Raw genomic sequence first — 26142 nt, 5'->3', positions numbered from 1 at the left:
CCACGCATCAGTGGGATTGTGAGGTGGACTGGGAATAGTCTAGCCGTCAGCAACATCAGCAGGATCTGGGGTAGTCGCAGTCTTTGCATCCTTCTTATCTGGCCGCGGAGGAGAAATTGCCAAGGCCAGTCGAGGAAACTTGCCAGAGTGCACCTGTCAAGGGGGAGGAGCCGGAGACCGGCCAGAAGCCCGCCCAGGGGGGGAGCCGAGGACCAGCCAGAACCACCACATGGTGGGGAAGCGGAGCGGCGCCTCCAACCACCATGACCACCACTGGGAGAGCGGTGGCGGGGACCCTGGGAGCGTGGCATGTGTGAATGGCGACCAAAGGACTGGCGTCAGGAACGGCGACTACGAGACGAGGAGGCATTGACCGAGGCATCCAGAGGCACTCTGGCAATGGTGCAAGGAGCATTGCCCCAATGATTTAACAATTCCTGTAAGTGTGCAACCTCCAAGGCAACTTTATTAGCTTGCACCTGTATCTGCATAATGACATTGTTACAAATGCATGCCGTAGTGTACATTGCAATGTTAACATCCAAAAAACTGTGAGTGAATAAAATTGCATTCCTATCTTTCCATAGAGAAAACAAAATTTCCATCCTGAAAGTATGCCAAATCTAGGAGAACTTCCAAGGAAATATGGGGGAATCACCCAGCAGGATCATGTGCCATGAAAAAGGTTCGAGCCTAAAAGGCTTAAAAAAATCATGAATCCAGTGCCAATAATTCTGAGCATGCTTACAAAACCAAAAAATATGCAAAAAGGACTCAGGTTGGCCATAGAAGGGGCATCTAGGATCAGGAACCCCAATGTGCTTGAGCCGAGGCCCCAGGGGAAGACCTTGGAAGGCAAGGCACCAAGCAAAGTGTGCAATCTTAGGTTCTGTAATGGCACTCCAAATGGTGTCGAACCGTTTTCTCCATTGAGAAAGTGAAGAATGCAAATGCCATCGTTGATTAAGTGTGTCCACCATCGGAGGTGGGGCGAAAGCCATCTGTATCCCATATTGGGCTTATAATTGGTAAATGGAGTGGTAGGAAACCATTTACAATCATACCACCAAGGACGAACAGACTGAATCCCCACTTTATGAAGTAAGTGCACAAGGATGGAAGACAACAGAAGGTCATAAGTCTAGCGATTGGCACGAACAAGGCGGTATTGAACTTGCATATCCTCCCATGACCTGAAATTCATGGTGACTCTTGGTCCTTGGTAGTGCGGATGCCACGTTTAAAGAAACACAGAGCACTGGCACCTTGAGTCTTGGCAAGAAGAGTACCCTGGAAGGCAAACAGGGGAGACCACCAAATGTTCTGTTGATTTAAGGACAGCCCATTGCGAAACTCATCTGGTATTCACGCTACTGCTTCAGACTACCATGGCGCCACCATCGAAAAAATGCTCGCGCAAGTTTGTCCCAAAGGTCTTCCACGAGGTAATCCTAATATTGTCCTTCCTTTGCAAGAATTTGATGCTGCATGTGACTGGTTAGAACAACATACCTTGATAGGGTATTTTGTTGGTAGGACTCCCCCTGAAGCTATGCTCAGAGAATGGGTCAACAAAAGCTGGATTCCTCATAGAGTCCGCCTTGACGCTGTGCAAAACCTTACCAAAGGTTTTTTTTTATTTCGCTTTGCTAACCCGTCGCAAACAGACGCGGTTTTTACCAACGACCCTTGGTCTGTGCATTCCTCTCTGCTTGTTTTTCAGAAATGGTCCCGAGACTTCTCTGTCTCGGATGATAAAAAGCTTAGGGTTCCTATTTGGGTCGAATTTCCAGGTCTACCCTTGCCTTGCTGGCCTTTTATTGAGTCTATTGCCCAAGCCCTTGGCAAAGTTGTTACCAAGGAACCAGAGAAATTTTTTAATGCTCGCCCTCAGCGGCGTGTTTGCATTGAAGTTGATCTTTCTAAAGATCTCAAGGATTCTGTGGAAATCCACATTGGCGCTCAAACCTTCTCACAAAAGGTGCTTTACTTGAACCTACCTAACACCTATTATAGGTGCCAGTCTGCGAAACACAAGATCAGGGATTGCCCTTTGGCTACGCCTAGGGTCAAACTCCAACCTAAAGCGACACCTGTCAAACAGGTCGAAGGAAAAAAAGAAGAATGGGTTACTGTTGGGTGCAAGGGCAAGCCTACCTTGAATCCTTTGGCCTCCAAGCCATCCTATGTGGCAGTTACCATGATTCCTCCTGCTTCCACTGAAGTGTTAGTGCCTAATAGCGTGGAGACGCCAGCGGCTTCCATTACACTTGTTCTGGCTTCGCAGATTTCAAACCCTGCTGGTTCGTAGGGGATTAAGGCGGCCGCCAGGGCCTCGTCCTTGGCTGGGGCTCGTTCTCCTCTTGCAGTCTCTTCCATAGTACCACCAGCAACAAGGCATTCTCGCAGTCCTCCTGGACGTGCGGAGATATCAGGGGTAAAATGACAGGCTGTAAGTTCAGAGGATTTCCCGTCTGACTTCCACCCGATTTCTACCTTTTTGCAGAATAGTTACTCCTCTCTGTAGGACGAGGATGATATGGAAGAGTTCTCATGAACTTCCTCTCTTAGAATGTTCAAGGTCTAACAGACCTCCCCAGAAAGTTCTATGTTCGGGATACCTGTCATAGACTTGGGAATTTAGATTTTCTTTGCCTGCAACAAGTTAAGATTTCTAGTTTCATGCTTTCTGTTGCATGCCGCGTCATTTGGCAGGATAGCGTCATGTTTTCTTCTCAGCATGAAGCTGGCCGAGGTGGTGTAGTTACTCTCCTGTCACCTCGCCTTCATTCTGCTATTATCTCGCACGGTTCTGACCCCACACACCGTATTATTTGGCTTTTGCTTTTCATTAACAATCATTCTTTTGGAGTCATTAATGTTTATGCCTCCAATGATGTTGTGGAAAGGGTACAAATGTGGGTTTGGCTTGCTGACAACTTGCCGCTAGCTACTTGGGTCCTGTGTGGGGACTTCAATATGGTTGAAGTGGCCTCTGACAAAGATGGCATTTTGCCTTTCCGTTGGACAGCTGGGGAAGAGAAGCCTGGTTTTACATGCGTCATAAATTGGGCCTTTTTGATCCCAATACTAGCCGCCGTCATGATAGTGGGGCTTGGCACACTTGGTCCAATTTTCGAGCCGGTCCTGACTGCATATTGAAACGTCTTGATCGTGCTATGATCTCGACGCAATTTTTTTTTCCTTTTCTAAAGATCGTGATCTACCTGTCATTCCCCTGACAGATGTGACGTTGTCAAACCACTATCCCATTTATTTTGGCATTTTTTGGCAAACAACTATCCCCAAAGTGGCCAAGTCTCAATTCTTCCTCAACACATCTGTGCTGTTGCATGCTTCCACCATCTCCCACATACAACGTGTCTGGAATTTGGAACCACGTCCACATTCCCATCGAGGTTGGATTGAATGGTGGAATGACGCCATTACCAGAACGACTCAATTTTTGCACATCTACGGGCGTCAGCTGGCAATTTTTAGAAAATGGTCTTATGAAGCCAACACCCTTGCCCTCAAAAAAGCCTCTGAAGCACTCACCTTCAACCCCTTTGATATGGATCTTCAAATTCAGCTTGCCAAGCTTCGCCATGAAAAGCAAATTGCTGATAACTATGCTGCTTGAGGAGCTCAAATCAAAGCCCGTCTCCACTGGTTGGAGGTTGGCGACAAAGCCTCGAAGGAGTTCTTCCAGGCTCTCTGAGCCCGTCATACCAATGTTGGGATTAAAAAGATAAAACAGGGAACCGATGTTCTTTCCAGTCTGCCTGACATCCTACAAGCTTTTATTCTTCACTATGAGAATGTCTTTGCTTCGCAGGGCCATTCGGTTGCTCAGGAGGAGGCTCTCAGAAAGTGTATTACTATTATTCCAAATCACCTCGCGGTTGAGCAACGCGCTTTCTGTGAGCAACTTCTTTCCCTCCGAGACCTTAAAGAGGCAGTTTACTCCACGGCGGATGACAAATCCCCTGGGTGTGATGGATTTCCCTGTGAATTTTACAAACATCTTTGGGAGCAAATTGGTCCTGATCTGCACAAAGTCTATCTTGAAACATACCATTCTAAAAGCTTAGGAGTGATCATAAATAAAGACAATATTAAATTCATACCTAAAGCTAGTGATCTTGAGGACATCTGCAATTAGAGGCCCATCACCCTCCTAAATGTGTCTTATAAGATCATTGCTAAGACACTCTCTCTCAAAATCTGCCATATGCTTCCTCTAATTGTGCGGCCTGAACAAACTGGCTTCATCAAATCCAGGTATATTCTTGACAACATCATTGCTGTCTGGGAAGGTATGGAATGGACTTGTAAGTCCAAGCAGCAGGCTATCTTTTTAAAGATAGATTTTGCTAAAGCCTATGATCGCATTGAATGGCCTTTCATTTTGGCTATGCTTCAGGCTCTGGGTTTTGGTCCCAATTTTCTTCAGTCCGTGGAGATGCTCTTTGGTGACGCTAATGCTTGCATCACCATCAATAATTCGCAATCTAAAGCTTTTGGACTTTTTCGTTCCATCAGACAAGGTTGTCCGCTAGCTCCAACGCTTTATGTCCTTGCTGCTGAAGGTTTTGGTTATCTACTTGCTCACTCTGTGTCTTCAGGACTGGTCCGTGGCATTTCCTTGCCTGATTCTTCCTCCCAATTAGTCAATGGTCATTTTGCTGATGATTCTTTTCTTACTCTTCTTGAAGATGAAGAAAACATAAAAAATGCTTTAAATTGTCTGGACACTTTTTGTCAAGCTTCTGGCTCTGCCATTCAATGGCATAAAACGCTCTGCTACCGACAGTTTTTTTTGCCAGCTCCACTTTGGTTCAGCCAATTCCAATGGAAATAGGTTACTCATGGAGAAATCTTCTGCTTTCTTGGCATTCCCTTTGCTTTCCAAGCTTCCCCTGTGGAACTTTGGAATGCTGTGCTTACAAAGATTAGCAAAAAGCTTGATTATTGGATCACTAAACCGCTTTCTCTTGCTGGTAAATTCCAGATTTGTTCTAAGATTTTGGCTGCCACCCATGTGTATTATTCTTCTTGTTGGGCTCCCTCCAAAGCTTCCTATCTCAAATTAGAACGTTTGCTTAGAGATTTTCTTTGGGCCTTTGGTTCTGACCATCATGGTTTTCACAGAGTTGCTTGGGATTTCTGTTGTCTCCCAAGGGAATCTGGGGGTCTTAGCCTGCTTTCCACTCGGAAGCAGGGCCTTGCCCTCTGTGCTAAATGGATTATCAGAGCTATTTTTGGAGATGAAGCTTGGAAAATTCTTGTTAGGCATTGCATCTCTTCAGGCTTCCTTGCTAACAGACCGGCGTGGAAGGGGATTGGTTTTTAGACCCTTCTCACTATGCGTGAACCAGTGGTCATACAGGGCTCTTTTGTTATAAAGAGCATCTGAAAATGTTTTAATTTTGTCTTTAGTACACATTTATATATAAATAACATATTTTAATATATTTTAATTGAAAAAAATAAGATAGCAGCAAAAAGCAGTATTATCAGGCTACACGACTTTTTACTTCATTTTCCTTATCTAATTACGGCATTGAACTAGTTATATCTAATCTCATCGTCTGCTCCGCTGAAAAACGGTAGAAATGCAGTGATTAACGGCAAGAATGGGCGGTAACCACTGCAAAATCATGGAAATGCAGTGACTGCAGTGATCAATGGCAGGAATGGTGATTATGGCCATGGCAGGAAGTCGTTCCATTAAATATTTTGATCAAGGTATATGTAGCATCATCATATTTTATATTTTGATGCCCTAGATGCCTTCATTAACATTTCTACCGCAAAATCTTCTTCCAACCGTGTATTAACGTATTAATCTAGTTTCAGCGCCCATGTAGCAGCTTGTCTTTGGTCTCACACTTGTCGTTCTTCCTTTCGTCATCTCCACGTGACTTATGCCCTTCAATGGAGAACCCAAATGGTAGTCCCGACACCAAAATGTTTTTTCTTTTCACATTTTTAAGACTGTACTTTTTTGTTTTCAGATACTGGGGTTTTTATTTTTCTACTTATAATTCTAATAGATTTAGCCGGATGATGGAGAATCGTTTCAGACCTAAGCACTTTATGCTAAAGATTATTAACTATTGCCGAGGGCCTTTGGGTTTGCAACATATTGTAGGAGTGGATTTGCTCTTATAAGAGGGTTTCAGCTGAAATTTTTTTTATTTTGATTTTTTCTCCCTAACTAGGGTTTTCTTCTTTATCAGACTCTAAAATGGGAGGAAACGTTAAAAGACTCTATCACTGGCTAGTGCCTGGCTGCAAAGGCTCTATCATTTGTTTGAGAAGATAGATAGAATATCGGTCATTTAACCTAGGCGTTGTTCTTCTTACCTTACAGGATGCATAACCTTTATCCAACACATCACGAATGGAAATTCGAAGGCTTTGTTCAATGCTCACTCTCCAATTTGGAAAAAGGGTTGGAATGAGTATAATCAGTGGAGAGCTGATTTGGTGATTTCTGTAGCTCGCGGTGAGTTCTTTACCCTTGGCAACTTGTGTCAATTTTTGTATCAAATGTTTATGATTTGACAGACCCCTGCACATGTATTATCTTTGTCATCAGAACAAGTTCTTTGCCAGAATGTCCCATTCTTTATTTCTGTATGGCTCTTTAATGCTCTCATCCATGCAAACATCACCATATTTATGTCCATTCTTGTAATTTTATATAACTGTGGGACAATATTATATGAATGCTTCAAATATCCTCAACACCTTTGCTTCTATTTATCGTCCAACCATTAGATATGAGCTTAATACCTTCAAAAACCATGTTTCTGAATATATTATTTTCAAAACCATATAAACATATAAACTGTATACGGAAGCAAACATCACTAATCTATAGCCTGAGGCAAAACTCTCCAGTGGCATGATTATTGCCCCTCTATCTTCATAGATCCAGATCAAATCTGTAAAATACCGAGTTGAATCAAAGATTTGACAAAAGAAACCAAGCTTTTTTAGACTTTTATCCTCAATAGACTTTTATCGTTAATAAGACCTTAGTGCTAACGGTATTTACAATTAGATCAATAATTTTGGTCCTGATATGTCAGTAATTGTGGATATACTTCTAAAATATGGAGAATATGAGAGTAGAGAACTGAGCTCCCTGCATAGCCATTCTATGTTCTTGAGAAGAAACTACAATAACACAATAAGAAAACAAAAATAGGTTTCTTGTGATAACTATCTATGACTTTATGCTCATTCTAAAATAGCTCGTGGGTATCCAAATGGTAACTAGTTTGCTGCTCCAAGAGGTATTGCATTGATGGCTTTTCTGACCCATTGAACTGTGGATCATATGGGCATGGATGTGGTTCTGACTTACCTTGCAGTGGAGAAAAGTGAAAAACTTTTCCATTGGTAATACTCACTGTGAAAGTTGCTTCAATATGTTCCATAACGAGAAATGCTCATTTGTTATGTACAAGGAGACTGAATAATTATTAATAACAAAAAGGAAAAAAGAAAACCCTAATGTGTGAGCGATTGTATTCTTTGAATACCCTAGATGCACAACGCACAAATCTTGGTGCCACAATGTGCCTAAAATTGGTGGTAAGGTATTGTTGAATACTTTTATTTCTAGTTCTCTAGTTATTAGGTAAATTAATTTATATTAAACCTTTTTTATCATTCAATAGAATGTTGTGTGAATGATGGTTGGAGTTTATGAAGATTGATGCATGTACCAGTTACCAAGAATATTAAACAACTTCACTCCACCATTTTTCCCTTAACTTCAACTCCACCATTTGTTTCAATCTGCATATAATTTGTGATTAGATTAATCATGCACCGCTCCTCCAGATGCATTGTTAGCTATTGGTTATCCTAGGCATGCACAATCTTTTTCTTGTAGTTTATTTTTTATGTCCACCATAGTTAACGTATGTTTGCCTTAAATAAAATAGCTCATAAATCAGTCAAACTGCTATGATAAGCAGTGGAGTATAGTTTATTTACCTTAATTTCCTCTTTCAACGCAAGGTTTGTGGTGACGTCTCAAATAAAGAGAGCAGCAATGTAATAAAAAGTTAGAGTAATAAAAACTAAGTTTGCTGTTTTAAAACAGAGTATGCTTTGTGCAAAATACAGAGCTTTCTTCTTCTATTTTGATGTATTTGTATTTGTTAATGATTCTTTTTGTTGTTGCTGATGTTCTTTAGTTTCTACAGTTTAGATCCGTGTGTTTGATGGTTGGAGTTTAGATCCCTTCTTTAGTTGTTTTATAGAAACATTATAGCTGCATGTAAAAAATGTGACCATCTTTTATGTATTTTTTTTCCTTCTGTGGTTGGTGAGGCTCTAGGTTCAAATTTCATCTTACATTGAAGGCTTGAATGTAAAGAAACTCTACAAAAATAATTTGACTTTTAGCAGGCAGGGAATAATAGTGCAAGCATGTATACATGATAAATGAAAATGTGCATTTGAATCTAAATCTAGGAACTGTGCATTCTACCATGTTTGAATAAGATACAATTCAAAATGAATTTTCAGCATCTTTCTATATTAAGTTGGATAGTGTCTGAGTTTGGGGTGTTGCAATAAAATTTCATTTGCCTTTGCCTTATATTTACCTATCTAGGTTCAGCAAATCTGTCCAATGCAATAGTGGTAGAAAAACCCACTCGATAAGAGAGCTGCCACTTTCCCAAATGATCTCCTGCATCTCCATGCACATTGGCAGCTTATGGAAAGTGCACAAAGTCACAGGAAGAATCATTGCTGGCCCACAAGTAGTAAAAACTCAACAATATCTTGCTTTTGTTCCAAATGCAGAAGGAATCACATTGTATTTATTAGTCAAAATTCCCACTTCTGTTGAGTGTTCAACATGATTGAGTGTTGACACATTTGCTAGGTTTTTATCATTGAGAATTTTGGACATTGACTATATATATTATATATATATATATGCCAGCTAAATTTCCAATTACTATTGATATTCTATTCAATAAATATGTCCCCTGTTTACTGAGGTGGAAAATCTAGAATTAGTCACTTATTCTTATAGTTATTGCACTAGTAGAATCATCAATTTGTACTTATGGTAAAAGCATGCTTTCAGTTTGCATACTCCAATATAGAGTTTGTTGTCTCAGGTCAGATGTTAATACTTGTTTGTTTGGGGCATTTGTATGTGATTGGTTTCTTTGGCCATACAAACATAATATAATTTAATCATATGTGGAGAAATGTCCGATATAGATATGCTGCATTTGGTAATTATAATTTCCAGCTCTTAAAGTGGACAAATGTGGAACAGTATGTATTACTTAAGTAAACTTCAAAAATAGTGTCACATTTGTTGTTGCATTGCATCAAATAATGTAATGATTTATCAACATTCAAATGCCTACTTTTAATTCAATCTTCTTTGATCATCTTTTGAGTTAAGAATATTTATTTTTCTTCTTTCATAGACATCGTTTGGGCAGTGATTTGATGACAATCTAACTTTGTTCTTCAAACAATATTCCTGGTAATAGCTTAAAAATAAAATCATGGCTGTTCTGCCTAGCAGTCTCACTCTGTATGCCTCCCAAAAGATCTTCCTTTATTATCTTGTGGATCTACAATCTTTTTTGGGAATCATGGTCCTTGAATGGTTGTTGAGGACTCATAGACTATTCTATATAGTTGAACGCCCAATGTCATAGATACTTAACTTTGTCACAATGGTTCCTATTTCCTAATGTATGCAAATGTTGATAACAAACATGATGCATTCTAAACCGCAAATAACCTTGTCTTGGTCTGAACAAAAAATGATTCATGCGAAAATTTGTCAGCATATTTACTCATTGTCCTGATTTAGGTGAATGTCATATTGGATGACAGTCACCTTGCAACCTCATCATTTATTTGTAGTTCAAATAATTAACATTTGCATGTATTTGCTTCATAATTATCATTGATAGTTTAATGTTCATGGTGGATATTTTCCTTGCTTCGGACAAGTGCCAATCAAATTCAGATTTCCATATTTGAAGAGACAAATTTCCCATGCTCAGTTTATATATCCCCCGCTATATTAGATATATCAGAATTTATATATCTGTTTATATTATCTTTATCTTTTGTTCCTATTGGTTTTGTGAATATATAAAGTTGTATAAACTATCCTTGACAAACGTTCGCTACAATAGAGGGTTCTTAATATTGTTTGCTGTCAGTTTGCACACACCAAATAACTTTCCCTCAATATGCTACATGTTCAATGATTGTCTCAGCACCAAACATAAGTTATTATCATTCAAATGAATTTTATTACTCCTTTTGATATCCTCTTCCTTTTTCTTATCAGCAACTTCTCATCTACCAAACTACTGTGATTTAATAAGGACATATGTAAAATAATTAGTAATAACTTCTTCAGTCTTTACTCTGATCAATATTCTGGCAACTTCCCCCTGATTGTCGAGTACTCAAATGCCATCTTAAGCATGTTGAGTGTTAGTTCTTCTGAGTTATGGTTATCAAATATCACAGGCAAAACATAGATAATAGCATTGCAGAAATACTATTACTCAAAGGGTAATTTTCTCTAATGTGGACGTCTTCTCTGATACAAGACATTCCTCTCCAAAGATAATACAAACTTTGATAATTTCCCTTTGATTTCTTAAACAATTCTCTCTTCAATCTGTCACTTAGTTGTATCCTTTATGCCTAAACTATTGTATTGTTGCCCTATGTCTATGTGCCACAATAGATAGATTGTGTCTCTGAGATGGGTCATTACTTTTAGTCAAGTTTTTATAATATGTTTATAATTATTAGTTTGTTCATATATGTATATGATATTATACTATATAAATTGATCATACAAATAGTATAATATAGTTCAATCAAAAGGATGAAGTATGATCATACAAAGAGTACAAGAGAAGTTTATAGATAATAAATTTTTTAATTCCGTAATGTATGACTAAATCTTTCCCTTTGTCTTCTCTGGGCCGTTAATTGGCCACTCAACACTTAATACTCACCTAGTTCCACATATTAAATAATTCTCTCAGTGTTTCAGCATCTATACTCTACAATTCATCAGCATCCTATGAAATCATTTGCATATCAACATTCATATAGCTACATCCTATAACCTTTTTTAGTTCTCATTCCAACACTCCTCTGCATACCTCATACTAGGGATCTTAGACCAGATCCTTCAGTCTTCCGTGTCTACCAACATGATACAACACCAAACTTGTTGGCTAAACCCAAACTCTGAACGCTGCTGTAACCCCTTTGTCACAATTGGTAATTACTTAATAGTTACCAGCACACACTGTTCGTACATATTAACCACTCAACCCAACAATCTGATTGGTTTAGAACCTACCTAGCATCAATCACAATGTTCTAAAGGCTTTGTTCTTCATTATTCCTCTACCAAAGACTTACAACCTTCTATGCAATCAAACACAACTTACCAGTTACTATACTCTGTCATAACAGTGCACTCCAGTTTGTGATTCCTTTGCATCAACCCATGTACTTGGTGGATCTGATATTTTCCAACTTTCCAAGTCTTCACAATCATCTCTCCACATTCCTCTTATGGCTTCAAACAACCTTCATATTCCAACTAAGTGGACAAAGCCCAAACGCAATGATGCTCTATCAAAATAAGAACTTTATATCAAATAGGTCTGTACTTAATTGTTTGTATCTTTTGAACCCATTAGTATTTCATTGATCGCTCCGGTGATCGTCTTTGCAATTTGGTTCCCACAAACATATCAAAATCTTAGCACGATCCAACGGTTGGTTGAGAAGATGCGACCCCTGCACTGGGACTGTTTTTCTTAGACAGTCATCCTTCATTCTTTAGTAGACTTTCATTTTCTCCACTCAAATAGGTTACCTTCAATATAGGCAATGACTCACTTATCTAGAGTGGCTAGAGTATATCCCAGGGTAGCTCAAACAAACCAAACAATTGATCCATACTGCATATGGAACACGTATCCACATTTATCTGGGAGTTTAAGCTTCTAGCAATTAAACAGAGTCATCAGTTTTTCCAATGACAGTTGTCTCATTTGATAGCATGCCCTGACTGCGTTTGAATAATACATTGACTCTAAGGAACACCTTAGAGTCAAGGAACACTTTGAGGTACAAAGATACGCTAATAATTCTTGAAGATTGTTGTATTGCACTGTGAGGGCTTCTAAGAAGTCCATCATTAGTACAGAGCCAAAAGTAGGACCCTTTGTGATAGTTACCCTATTAGGCTGCAAAATTATAGCTTTCTCCTTCTTTAAGAGAAATGAATATGCCACTGAAAATAAGGAAAAGGAAAATATTTACTAAAACTGAGAGATAGATCCATTATCCTCTTCCTACATTGCTTCGATCTCCGACAACTAGCATAGATATGATATTATGTGGATGTTATATGTTAATTATTTTGTTGATGTTCACTATCTCCCATGTAAAAATTCCTCAATCCTTTAGACCCACACTTCCATCCATAACTCTTTCCTATCCCTATGTGAAGGTACCATGTATTCCTGTGAGTACATCTCCATCCATGCATTCTCTAGATAATGAATGTGAACTTCACTAATTGAGGCCAGTAGAAGGTCCCTTTTCCTTCTCTATCTGTGGTTAAACTATGGCTATTTATGCAACGAGATCATATTAAATCTAGAGATTGTATTCTCTGTTGTAACCCTAGTACATTACTTCTTCTTCTGGCCTTGGTACTAATTGTATGTGCCCCAATTTTATGCTCTACATTACTGAGGACGTCAGAAAATTCTCTACAATGCAATGGGCTAGGATTTAGTGTTGGATGTGACAGAGATGGGCATCCTGATTAGCCACATGGAAAAAGCCATAGATGGAAGTTATCATGAAACCATAGTGTGCAAAGGAGAAATGCTTTAAATATTTTTCTTGGCATAATCATGCAACAAGATCTTATTTAAAAAAAAAAAGGTTTTATTTTCCTTGATTTTAAAATGATTTCGGTGTTACCTATTCATGCTCAAAGAAATAACAGGTGGTTGAGGCATTCCTTGCCCCATTCCCATTTATAATTGTGGACTTCTTAAAAAATTAGGGTACACAATGACTTCGAATGATTATTTTATCAAATATCTTTCCTATATTACTAAATAACATGTAAGTTGTCAAAGCTGAGAAGATCTCATTTTCTGGAGAAATTACAGGGTATACTTTGCATAGAAAGCCATGTCATCTGGCTATTGCCTAGTAGGATGAGATTTGGAATGTATAAATGCAAGCTAAATGGAAAGCTTGCATTACCCAGCTAATATCTGGCCTCAGAAGGAGTTGATATCCGTCCTCAGTATGTGATTGTGTACTACACACCTCCTGTAGTTGCTTCATAATTCTCCAAATATCAAGACATCATGCATCCACCTATGGCAGTATGAGTAGAATGGAGACCAAGGCTTGGATTTCCACCCATGATGATTATTGTGGTAGTTATTTATTTTAGAATGAATAGCCTGACATTTTTTTTTTGGACTGATTATGATTTGATTGGCTTTTACCAGTAGCAATTTTATAGTATGGATCATGTTCTATTTTTATTTTTTTTCTTCTTCAGATTCCAAACAATCCTAGGTACTAGAGGCTAAGGGAACACATCAATGGTCTTGTGCTTCCTCAGCCAGGCCAACCAATGACCTATATTACTCCTTTGTAACAGAAGGGTCTTCCCTAGTTTCATACAAAGATGCAACCAGAAGTCAAGGTACTTCAAAATGATTCTTCAATCGACTTTTTTTGTGTTCCCCTTTCTGGTGCATTGAATTCTATTTTTAATTATATGATGTATTAGTTATTACATTTTATGCTATAGAGCTATATTTTGGGAGTAATAGCAATTATTCCATGTAAAACTTGCCTTTTGAGCTTATCCCTTCTGCACTACCCTTAAATGTTGCATGACATAGTTCCACGAGGTTTAAGACCTATGTTGTGCCTTTATACTTGTACTGAGATAGCTGACATTTTAGACTGTTTGTATTATTTGTTCATCTGTCAAGGCATGGTTCATCTGTTTATGCTACCTGTCATACGATAAGTAACCTGAAACTCAACTCTGACATTAGTGAAGGTTTATCTCTAGAATTCAACCTAGTCATGAGATGTTAGCTGAATAGCTCCAGTTTTACAGGTTTAGATAAATCAGCGAGCAAAGCAAAGAGAGTGAATTTCACAAGTTGAGTGGTAGTTTTGGGATGATTCTATTTTTATAAAACTTTTTTTATATAATACGTAAACTGTTTCAGATGTGTATATTTATGTCTCTTTCTATGTTTGTATTATGAATGGGTAAGCTTTTTGCAATTAGGAAATAGTTTATAGTTTCGCTGCTCCTGTATGTAGAAGTGATTTTACCTGACATAGGTGAATTCCATTAAAACACAACATTAGCAGTGAAGTTTAATGATAGGCTTAATGTGTATTTTGCAAAAGAGAATCCTTACATAACTTAGACTAGAGCATTTGTGTACAGATTAGGTCTGATTGTAGAAACATTTAAAAGTTTATTTTCCTTTTCCTGTAATTTGATGTGCAGGATTCTATGGTTTAACAATTAGACTACAATTATGTCGTGGTTTATAGGCAAGATTAGAGTACGCTACTTACATTTAGAAGATTCTGGAGATATTCTACTTACTGGCCTTTTTGACCTCATTGCCAAGTTTGCACCCTCCTGTATGCACAGATGATGACCGGTTTTGTATTTGAGTGAGTGGGAAATTGATGACCTTTGTCTATGCCTCTCTTTATAACATTGTCGTTCGACAATGACGATCCAAAGGAGTACAAAAAAAGATCTATTTCTTCAACTGATTGTATTTCTGCATCAACATTGGCTCTATGTTTGCAGTCACAGTGTTAGGATTCATGCAAGACAATATAGGAAGGGGATGGGGATATGGAATCCCAACAAGGATCATGATTTTGGCAATGGCATTACTTCTTAGGAACTCATACATATGTACAATCTGTTATTGTCCCATCTCTACACTATAAAGATTAATGGAATATATGGCACAAACTCAGAAGTTTTTGTGAATAGCTCTTATGTAGAACCTTTATTTATGTTCGAATTTGACCAGATTTTTTTTAATGGACTTTGACAACACCTATACTGTTTAAATCACTGTATGTTGAGCTGTGCCAATATGTAAATGTTGTTAAATAGTATCATTAGAATACATTAAAATCAATGTCACTTTTTGCGAATATGTTTACCCTGCTGTACAAAACACAAAAAAATGCTGATGTATACTAATAGTCTTAATACATCAAAATCAATACTAACTACACAAAAATCATGGTGTTGAAAGCCATGGAATTCAGCGGTTTTTTAAAACCTTACCTATCCAGTAACCACCATCAGCTTATGATATCACAAAAATATTGAATCTTCTATTTTGTGGCTTTGTTCCAGAGTTAAAACTGTGGCTTCTGTTGGAATGTTGGTATTTTCCCAAATCTTTATATCAAATTAATAATTTATTTTCAAGTTTGCTTTCATAACTACAATACAAATTCAAATGCAACATGAGCCTGTTCACTTTCCAACTGCCCTTTCCAATTGTGTTGTAGGAGAGGGCCATGGCCATGGCATGTAGTCATAGTAGGTGGAGTTGCAATAGCTATGTCTGAAGAAAAAATTTAGAGGTTAGTAGGATATATTTCTGAATTTCTTCCTTCTGTAAGAGCAACTTTAGCGAGTTTTAGGACAATATCTATTGTTATACCCTTTGATGGATGTTTCACTTTGCTGTACTTAAAAAAAGAAAGAACATATGTATTGACCCGATACAGGTGTCTCTCTAACAAGGGATCAACTAAATGTATATGTATGCTGAAATGGGCATAGATCATTTGCAATTTCCCTTGAGTTTCAAGTTCTTCAGATGAGCTATCTGAAATATGCATAGACTCCTTGATTATTTAATTACTGAATCTATCTATTTATACAGTTTTTTCTCTATATGGGATTAGATCAATTTATATGTATGCTGAAATGGGCATATATACTATGCATTATACCGTTCTCTACATCTCGTGTAATATCTCGCTGGTTATGGTGCATGCATAAATTTTTAATTGTAATTTGTATTCAGTGATTCTATCTTTTGATCCTGTGTTCATTCGTACCCTGTTTTAGTGACTTCCATAGTTTACATGTAATAGTCAGATAATTCTCAGGCTAAATAAAAGAGCCCTATTAACCTTCCTAACGCTCGATGTGATTTCTTTAGCAGAACTGCAAAACCATCTGCTCTGAACCTTCAATGATGTTAGTATGTGTAGTCTAAGTAATGCGAATTTGATGAGGATATACAGTATTTGGTCTTTGTTACCTCACACTTGCTGTAAATTGTGGGTGTGCAATACACGAAAGAATTTTCCATACAAATCATGACTTTGTTATTCATATTAGTGCTGTCAAAATGTACAAATATTGTACGTCTGACAATCAATGCCATGTATGCAGCAATAACATATTGTTGTCAAGGTTACATATCCTGCTGCAGGGGAGCTACTGTACGTTCACATGCCTGCCATGAAAACTGCTCTGGGACTCTTGATCTTGCAAGTGAGACTCTTTCATTCCAAATAGTTGAGCTTGCAAGTGAGACTTTTTCATTCCATTTTTCGTTAAGTTTTTTTATTCATTTTTCTATCTCTATTTCTTAAGTTTTGAAAGTGGCCAATGCTTAATGATGTTTAAATCTTTTCAGAGTTGGTTTCCAGCATAATAAAGGTTATCAAATAGTTACGTTCCAAACAAAAATTATCCTTCATCATCTTGTATTAGTACAAAAAATTGTGCAACCTATAATTACAGAGGTTTTGAACTCCTAGAAAATACACATTACTTGCTAACAGTTAGGTAATATGTCGATGGGTTATCCATTTGATTTGTGATGTGCTATTGTCATGTTTAATAAATTTGACCAAGAAAATATGGCTCTTCTTATTATGTAGAAATATTGTTCACATGATTTTTCAGAGCACTTCTCATCTAATATGGATGATGATTTAGTCTTCTATTGATTTTGTTATCTATTTTTCTCATGAAACTCCTATCTCATCTCAAATTTTTCTATCAATGTGCAGACATGAGCTTTCTAGTTACACTTTTCTCTAATTAATTATCCAAGCTAGAGCAGAAAACTTTCTACAAAAGTCAACAATCTAAGGATGAGCTGAAAAATATGACATGTTGTTCACAAGGTACATCCATTTGATAAACCAGCTTTAGAATTTTTTTTTTAACATGTATCATTTTATCCATGGTTCTTAACATTCAAATTTATGCTTTCACTTTCCAAAAAAAGATTTCAAATTTAAATATTTTCTATAGTTATTTTTTTGTATGTGTGCTTTATAGTTTTATCATGATTTTCACAAGTGTTTGAAAATATCTCTCACAATTGCTTAGATTTATAGAAAACAAACTACAAAGCTAATATTTTTGTAGCTTTATCATGATTTTTGCACGTGTTTTACAGTATCTCTCTTGTGTATTGTGAGGATAACTATGTGGTGAACAAACTAGTGAACCTAGGAATAAATTTTCAGCTCAAAATTGAATGGGATATTAATGATAAGATCCCAATGGATCTCCAAATCTTTCTTTGTAATGATAATAGTGGATGGTAAGTTTATTGTGTCTTTATAAATGGTGCTTGTGTATGTACAAGCGGGTGTCCTCAAGGATACTTTTTATGATGAAGTGGTAGAACCTTCTAGTCAATTCATTTTGGCCTTAAACTATCAAAGCTCTAGTTCCCAGATCAATGAAATAAGTGTGGGTTATAGAATGCGGAGTGGAAAAAAAGGAACGGAGCCTATTGTGTATGAGAAATGGAAAAATACAGATTATTTTCTTTTTCTATCATTACCTATCCTCTCCCTAAACTCTATGGCTTGTGTAGGCCCCTCTGATTAATCGTGGGATAAATCCCTTCAGAAATCACTTCAGAAACACTGATTAATCGTGGGATAAATCCCTTTCGTACCACTGATTCCAAAAGCATGGCAGCCTCCATAAACTTTCCAGCCCCACATAATCCATCAAGCATTATTCTATAGGTAACCACAGTAGGCTCACAACCTCTTCTTGGCATGTTTTCAAATACATCATACGCTTCATTGATTTTCCCTTCTGTACAAAGACCACTTACAATTATATTACAGCTAACAATATCCTGCTTGCCAAAGATACACTTCATGTTATCCAAAACCCAAAAGCACCTTAAAAATTGCCATCTTTGCACAAATAGGTAATAAAATTATTATAGGTAGCAACATGTAGTACACACCATTGTCATTCATCTCTTCCAACATCTTCCCCACCTCTTCAGAATAACCTAACTTGAATAAACCGTTGATAAGAGTACTGTAAGTTACACTATTTGGTCTCATCCCCTTGCCCTCCATCTCCGTCTTTAGATTCAAGGCCTTGTCTACCTTCCCTGAATTATAGAAAATCCTCATCAAGGGCATATAAAATATGAACATTCGGACACAATCCCTCTTTGTTGCTCATATCATTAAACAATTGAAATGCCTGGTTTACATCCATGTTTTCGCACAAAGCGTTTATAAGTGTACCATAAGTAACTAAACTTGGTTCAGATATTTTATCAAACAGTTCACGTGCATCCTCTAAACAAATTGGCATTACAGTGTGCTTTCATGAGAATGTTATATGTGCACGTGTTTGGTGAAATGGGCATTGTTTTATACATGGATTGGATAATATCAAAATGCTTGGAAGTAAGAAGAGCATTGAAAAGTGTATTGAAAGACCTGATTGAGGGTTTTGGATATCCGAATTGAGGCATTTTGTCAAACAGTTCTATGGCTGCTTCTGGTTTTTTGGTTCTTCCGTAAAGTTTAACGACACTGCATAGAAGGCCTTCTTTGCATTTGAGGCCGTCTTCTTTTCGTGTTTGATCTAAAACATTTTTAAAGTCAAGAGTGACCCTAGGAGAGGGTACTGCCCCACCCATTTTGTCAGAAGGACCAAGACTGGCATTAAAATCTCCAGCCATGATAATTTTGTGTGTACCCATATTCTCCAATACCCCTGATAAGGAATTCCAAAGCCTCTGCTTGCTAACAACTGGAATAGGTCCATAAATATTGATCAAGAAGAAAGACAAGCTAAAACAAGATATCTGTACTGCAATTGAATTGGCATTCAAAGAAGTTAGTTGTAGTTGACATTACTCTAGCTTCCACAAAATGGCCAAACCACCTGACGCTCCAACCAAAGGTGCAACCATTAAGGACCAGTTCTTCCAAGATTTAAAATGCTTATCATTTTCATCCAAGGATAGTTTAGTTTCTTGTAGTAATACTATGCACCCTTGCTCATCAATTGATTCTTAATGAGGCGGGATTTGTTAGAGGTGTTTAAGCATATAACATTCCAGGTTTAATAGCCTCATTGATGCCTTAGAGAGCCTACTGCTCTCCTTCCCATGTTTAGTTGTTTGGTAATTTTCTTAATAAGTGTTGCAGTCTCCTTGCTTTTCTTTGGAGCTCTATCAAAATTTAATGTAAGTTCTACCCCAGCAGCAATTTCCTTCTTAGTCTTCTTGGTCCTAGAAGGATGACCTCTAGGCTTCTTAGTTGTGGAGTAGAATTTAATTTGAGCAAGATTGACATCTGATTGTGAGATAGAGCACCGGGGCTAGGGATTTGTCTAGGGATCCTGGTGAAAAGAAGAGTTTCCAGCTCCCATAATCAGTGTGTCAAATATTGAGCCTTCTTCTTCAGCAATGTTGTCAGACAACCTACGCTGAAACCTATCTACCTCAGTCATTATTTCAGTTTGAGCTCCATCTTCCTCGTCCAAGGAGGCATACTGGGCACCTTCCTCAAGAGCACAACCAGTAGTTTCTTCCTCACCTACTTGGTATATAATGTTTTCAACAAGGTTCTCCAGCTCTCCAAATGTCTTCCCCTGAGCTTTAAGATTTTTGACTTCTGTGTCTCCAATGAGGAAGGGAGAAAACTAGTGGATTGCAACTTGTCGAGAGTGGAATGCAGATGTACTAGCTGGTCCTCCCTTGAGAAGTCACTAACTGTGTTTGTTGGGACGTGACCAACACCACCCTGCTGATTCAGGAGATTGTCATTTGCCTTCAGATTCTTAGGAAAATTTAAATGTGCATCTGTGATAAATTCATGTGGAAAGATTAACAGAAGTTTCAGAAAGATAAGGCGGTTGATTCTTCAAATTTACTTCACAAGGGTCCTGATCTGAAATGATCTGGGCTATGGGGTCCATGTTCAGGACAGGCGACACTTCCTCTAACATTTTTCTTCTGGCAACCTGTCCCTTTGCAGGGGAATCTAATAATGCCTGACTACCACTCAAAAAGGGAAGAAGTTTGTGTCCTTTATTACCCATCTTCGACTCCGCAAGAAAATTAGCATTAGCAATCCTTTCTATCAGCAGGGAATCTACCACTTGGGCCTTATATGACAAGAAAAGGGGAGCTGTCTCTGTTGATAGTTCTTCCTTTTGCATAAACAAAACCTCTTTGTTATTTCGGCATGCCTCTGGTGGATAAAAGCCCTCGCAGATTTCCCCTTCCTCAAACTCAGTTTTATGGTCACGAGGCAGGGATGTACATGGGGTATGGATAGTTGTTGTGGTCCCTCCCCCTCATGATGGCCTGCGTGAACATTTATGAGTTCTGGTATGGTTTCAAATGAGGTGATGGGTATTCCTGTGTAGTCCACAAGTGGTCCATCTCTAATTTGTGTATTGAGTGGTCTCTCCAGCATCCCTTGATTCAATGTATTCTGATCTTTCACACATATGGAGCACAACGCAGCCGGTGAGGCATGATCTGAACAAACTCTTTCAACCCCATCCATCATTGAAGCACACTCTGAAGTAAGATGACCCAGGGCATTCTGTATTATATGTACTTGATGAAAATCATCTATTCTGATATTTTGCCGATTTGTTCCATATTTAGATTTTAAAAACACTACAGATGGCCTCTCTTTCTTACTGTCTTTCAAAACACAGATTCTAACTAAGAACTGGCATTTATTAAAACAAAACAAATTGAGCCTAAGGAAAATACCCAGAGATGTGCCCACCAACTCCAAGATTTCAAGATCTCTATATTCCATTGGTAAAGCTGGTAGTGATACCGAGACAGGAGAAAACAAAAGGACATATGATGATGGAACAAAGTTCAGATGCGAGGCTAGCGTGAGGGCCATGGCCATTAATAAACCAGTCTTTTTTCCTGTGAGTCTTGTCTCTAAGAACCCAATCCCCAAAAATGGCTACGAAAAATCCATGGCCCTCATCAATACAGAATGCATCCACCACCCCTTCCTATTTTTGTAGGACCCAGTTAGAAATCAAATCATTTAGAGGATAGTTACCACAGATCTTACCTATTACAGCTCGTCCCTTGAAATCATCGATCTGTGTGGAACAAAGTAACAAGAATCGGAATCGGATCGGAATCGGCAAGGCCGAATCAAATCGTGAATCGGCCATGAATCGGAATCGAATCGGCCATGAATCGGAAAATTTAAAAGACCCTTGAAATTTAGTGAGTAACTTATTTCATAAACCCTTTATTGCTGATTCGATTCACCGATTCACAAAAAATCGTTTGGCTTGAATCGAATCGCCAAATCGCGTGAATCGCATGAATCGCCGTGATTCTTGGAACTATGGTGTGGAAAGCATGTTTTCCCCAATAATAATCATATGCCCTAGTACAAGATTTTGATCTGAATGCGGTGAGGAAGAAATGTCCAGACCATTCCTCTATGCCCTAGAGACAGTAACTTTGTTAGCACCCTTAGCCTTAAATGGAGGTGGGTATATCCATTTAGCGGGATCATATTAGGGTATATTCTGGGGTCTGAGCGTGTTGATTCCAGACCACAAATGTCAAAAACAGGTTTTTTTTATGCCTTCTGCCATTATGAGGAGGGGGGCGTCTGTCAACCCATTTACTGCCTGTTCTGAGGAAGCTCTGAACCGGGTCAGATCTGTCAGCCCTGGGCCAAAACTCGTCAGATTTCCTTTATCTTATTGGAGTTTAGGAACTGATTTATTTTGCCAATGCTAAAAACTCCTCCAAACACCTGTAGGTCTGCGTATTCTGTTGTTGGATTCAAACTTTATCCATCATTTGATGCTTGAGCCTCTGAGTTGAAACTTTCATCTCTTTGGTCATTATTATTTGGTGCCTTCATTATGGATTGCAAAATGGAAGGCCAACTTGATAGCAATTGGGAAGAATGCTTCTACAATAGAAGAACTGGGAAATTTGGAGAAACACATTCATTCTACTCATGTAGGAAGGTATTGAAAATAATTAAATATTAATATTCTCAAAGAATAAACAACATTTGAACAAAATCTTGCAACAGTTTGTAGTGCCTAGTTGATGACTGACAATAATATCATTGAAATAGTTTTGTTTATAAATTACAAGCAACTATAGCCAATACTACGTAAAATTGAGTCTAATTGCCTATCAAAGGCAAAACAGTACTAATAATCTAATTTGACCAGTCTTAATTTTGTTTGAGATTCTAAATCTAGCAATAAATTTAATTAGATTAGATAGTTTGAAGGTTGTGAAATGATTGAATTTCAACTTTCTTTATGCTACCAATCTTGATTTTGTTTGAGATTCTAAATCTAGCATAAATTCAATTAGATCAGATAGTTTGAAGGTTGTGAAATGATCGAATTTCAACTTTCTGTAGGCTTTAACTCCACTTTGGCATGAAGAAATGCCATATTTATAAGCCCTTGGTGCTGGACTGTAATCATTATAAAAAATTAAAAATTTTCTTCTGAGCTGCAATGGCAAGAGGTAGGGGTAGTTTAGAATTTCAAATGTGTTGTGCAGCTAGTTTTGAAGATCAAGAATCATTTTGTGGATAATTTTATTTGTGATAATTGTGTTTTGGTGTTGTTAAGGTTCTATTTTTGCGAGGGTGATATTTTTAAATGGAAAAATTATAATGTGGTCCCTATGTGAGACCTCATTGATTAATAACTCCAGACAAAATGTGTTTATCCTTCTTTTAGAAAAATATTCAAGAATTATAGACCACTGCAGAAAAAAACTCAGTATAATGAATAGATCTGAGACATCCATATGAGGTTGAAAGGCACTTAATTAATTCAATTAAATTTGAAGGTTCCCTTATTTCATGCATGTTTGATGATTTTGCAAAGAATTGTCTTGCATTAGTGCCTTGTGTGTATTTTAAGCCTTTGGGGTATGTTTACAAGTCCTGGAGGAAATTATTTCAGAGCAAAGAGTTATGTGTGGTTAGGAATACGTTGCTACACAGGAAGAATGACTTTATCTACTTATAGAAGATTTCATATGGTAAGTGTATTCAATGGAAGGTTCTTAATTCTGTCAAAGGAAAATGGAAAAGCCTTCCACTTATGCCTGGTCCTTCAAGAACAACTTTTGGCTTTGTTGTGATGGGTGCAAGACTTTTTGATCATGGTAGGCTTATGAAAGATGGTGTAAATTCTTTCAAGGCTTTAACAAATGTATATGAATACGACTCTTTCTTAAACAGGTTAAATCTCTGCAACTATTGGTTCATTTATGTCCCATACATGATGATCTTCTTTCTAAGTTCAACAAAGTCTTATCTTTTTTCATATATTTATATTTATATTGAATACTTAGATTTTGACCAAGGAGCTTCTCATATCATTGGAGACCATCAATGCATAAGGTGAGGTGTGATAAATGTTCCTCATGTTGTTCCCAATCAAAGAGGAATAACACTGGTCCAAGCTTATTCTGATGTAACTAGAAAAAATAGTGGAGTCTCACAATCCTTCCATCACACCCCATAAAGCCCATCAACCAACTTTCAAGGTTATCCCAAGCCTTAGTGGCCAGGAATGTCTCCTTTTTGAGCTAAATAATCTCCCCATCCAGCAATAACTTAAATAGTTCAATACTCTCTTGGAGTTGTTTGGAGTTTGGTAGATTCATGGGCAGTGAGCTCTCCAATGCAAAGACTTCCATAAATTGGGCTACAAAATATCTTCTCAAGACTACTGCTCACCCAGGCACCATATTTGTTTAGGTATAAACTATGTGAATGCTTTTAGTCATGAATCACGATCTCTGTCTCAAGTGGGTTTAAACATTATTGAGGCTTTTCTGAAATTATGTAGGCCAGCGATCCTTACAATGACCACAAATGCTGGTAGAGGCCAGAGGATATAGACACTGTCAGAACTACTTATAAAATTGATAACTAGAATCTTGGCTTAGATGTTGCTGCCAAAACAGCTACAGCTACATCCCTAGTGTTCAGTAGAACAAACCCTTCCTAGTCCAAGAGGCTCATTTGCGCTTCCATCATGGTAAATTTTTAGCAGCTTCATGAATTAAAGCTTTACAAATTCCTTTTTTTTTGTTGAGTAGGTCATCAACCTCCCTATTCTAGATATTTGATTTCACTAACAGGTACAAAGGATCTTACAGTAACTCGCTTAAGTATGCAACCTGTCCATTTTATTTCTCTTCTTCTAGGTTAGGGGTAAAAGTAAATAAATGTGGTATGCTTTCAGATTATACTGTAGGAAAATATCGGTTGATTTTATTTTCTTGGTTGTTCTCTTAGGCTAAACTTTTGTGGGGAGCTGAGTGGATATATAAAACAATAAAAAGTGACAAATATTTGATCTGCATTCAAGAAAATGGCTAGATTTTCAGAGCTCATGAAGCAGACAATATATTTGGGTGGTTTAATAAACATGTTGGAACCAGAGTGATTTTATCAAAGGTACAAAAACTTGAAGTTGTGGGTACTAATATATTTCAAGTTTTCATTATGGGTATTTTTCTTTCTTATATTATTTAAAATAAAGCTATCTAAGTAGATGCTTTACTATAAATTGTTTTCATGGACTAACTACAATTAGGTATGCATTGTTTTTTGTAGGAATTCATGATTGGGAAATTGCAGTCTCTTTAAGACTAAAATATCACATTGATAACTATATTTTCTCTACTATGCTTGGAACATCAGCTTCTGGAACTAAATACACACTAGGTTGGTTAAAATTTACTTTATCTGACTAAAATGGATTCTATTGTTGTGATAGAAACCCATAAACCTAAAACTAGTGTTTATATTTTGTCAAAACCAATCACATACATTGGCCTCCAAATAGGAATGGCAATGCTCGACTCAAACCAGCATGTGGTATAAATTACTCATAGTTTGAAGTCCCTGTGCATCCATAGAGATTTGATCAAGCTCGCTACAAATACCTTATATTATAGTGGTATCAAGTTGCAAAAAATTGAACTCAAAAATTTGTCTTCGACAAAGATTCACATTTCTGTAATCCATGATGAATCCAAATAAGAAATAGAATCCATGTTTCTCTTCAGCCATACATTATTCTTCTTGCAATCTTGCAATTTTCTTGTATGCTTTCTTTTGTCTTTCTGTTTCATTTGTTATAGTCTTTTAACACACTTGTTAATCTACAGAGAGTGGGTTCTTTTCCCTCTTACTGCACCCTTCTTAGCTATTTTTTTCCTCCTCACATCTCCATGTCATTACCCCACAACCCCACTTCTCTTTCTTGTTTGCAACAGCCTCCCTAATTTCCAATGCATTTCCCTCTTTTCTTAGACTGGAACTGGCTTGTTTGTAAGTTTTTGTTTAAAAAAATCCTTCTTTGTCTTTCCTTGTGTGATTCTACTTTTACTTGATGTGTATTGTCATGTTTAGAATTGGAGTTGAATGGTCTTCTTGGAATGTAGCGATGTATAATTGATTTAATAAATTAATTAGTTTTAAAGGCTTTCATTTTTGGCATGAGTGGTGATGACAAACAATTGGCATGCCTGTCTTTACTTCCACATCAAGTGTATGTGTACCATATCAGCGTCAGCTAAAATCCTTTTCCATTGTTATATGTGCATACCCGTTTTCAAAGCCCCAGTTCAACACATGTAGAGAACTTGTAAAGGTTTATTAATTAGAATACATTTTTTTTAAAAC

At 37.5% G+C, this 26142-nt stretch overlaps 1 protein-coding gene and 1 pseudogene across 7 annotated transcripts; one reads left to right on the top strand and one right to left on the bottom strand.

The window, feature by feature from the left end:
• The first annotated feature begins 5545 nt into the window (after window positions 1-5545).
• On the top strand, window positions 5546-25526 carry LOC149561258 (uncharacterized). Of its 7 annotated transcripts, XR_016363794.1 has the most exons (6): window positions 5548-5751; window positions 5863-5956; window positions 6380-6514; window positions 17191-17307; window positions 24748-24909; window positions 25069-25526. XR_016363794.1 is itself a non-coding variant. In XM_089825040.1 (4 exons), exons 2-4 carry the CDS (start codon window positions 5941-5943, stop codon window positions 16765-16767), a joined length of 333 nt encoding a protein of 110 aa, XP_089681166.1. In that variant the 5' UTR covers window positions 5546-5751; window positions 5863-5940; the 3' UTR covers window positions 16768-17061. The 7 variants fall into 7 exon arrangements, 6 of the variants coding, with proteins under 6 accessions (XP_089681166.1, XP_089681167.1, XP_089681170.1 ...); XM_089825040.1 differs by lacking the exons at window positions 17191-17307; window positions 24748-24909; window positions 25069-25526 and adding an exon at window positions 16586-17061 and having other exon boundaries at window positions 5546-5751; XM_089825041.1 differs by lacking the exons at window positions 17191-17307; window positions 24748-24909; window positions 25069-25526 and adding an exon at window positions 14942-15300 and having other exon boundaries at window positions 5546-5751.
• LOC149561259 (uncharacterized) lies at window positions 17880-20123 on the bottom strand (annotated as a pseudogene).
• Window positions 25527-26142: the final 616 nt, after the last annotated feature.

The sequence above is a fragment of the Cupressus sempervirens genome, chromosome 4 (assembly GCF_028749045.1).
Source record: "Cupressus sempervirens isolate cs-2001-9-10 chromosome 4, ASM2874904v1, whole genome shotgun sequence".
Lineage (NCBI taxonomy): Eukaryota > Viridiplantae > Streptophyta > Pinopsida > Cupressales > Cupressaceae > Cupressus > Cupressus sempervirens.
This window is presented reverse-complemented; position numbering and strand designations above follow the sequence as displayed.

Coding starts and splice junctions, on each gene's coding strand:
- LOC149561258 (XM_089825040.1), top strand. Junction 6,515..16,585: donor GGTGATTTCTGTAGCTCGCG/GTGAGTTCTTTA, acceptor ATTGTTGTCAAG/GTTACATATCCTGCTGCAGG.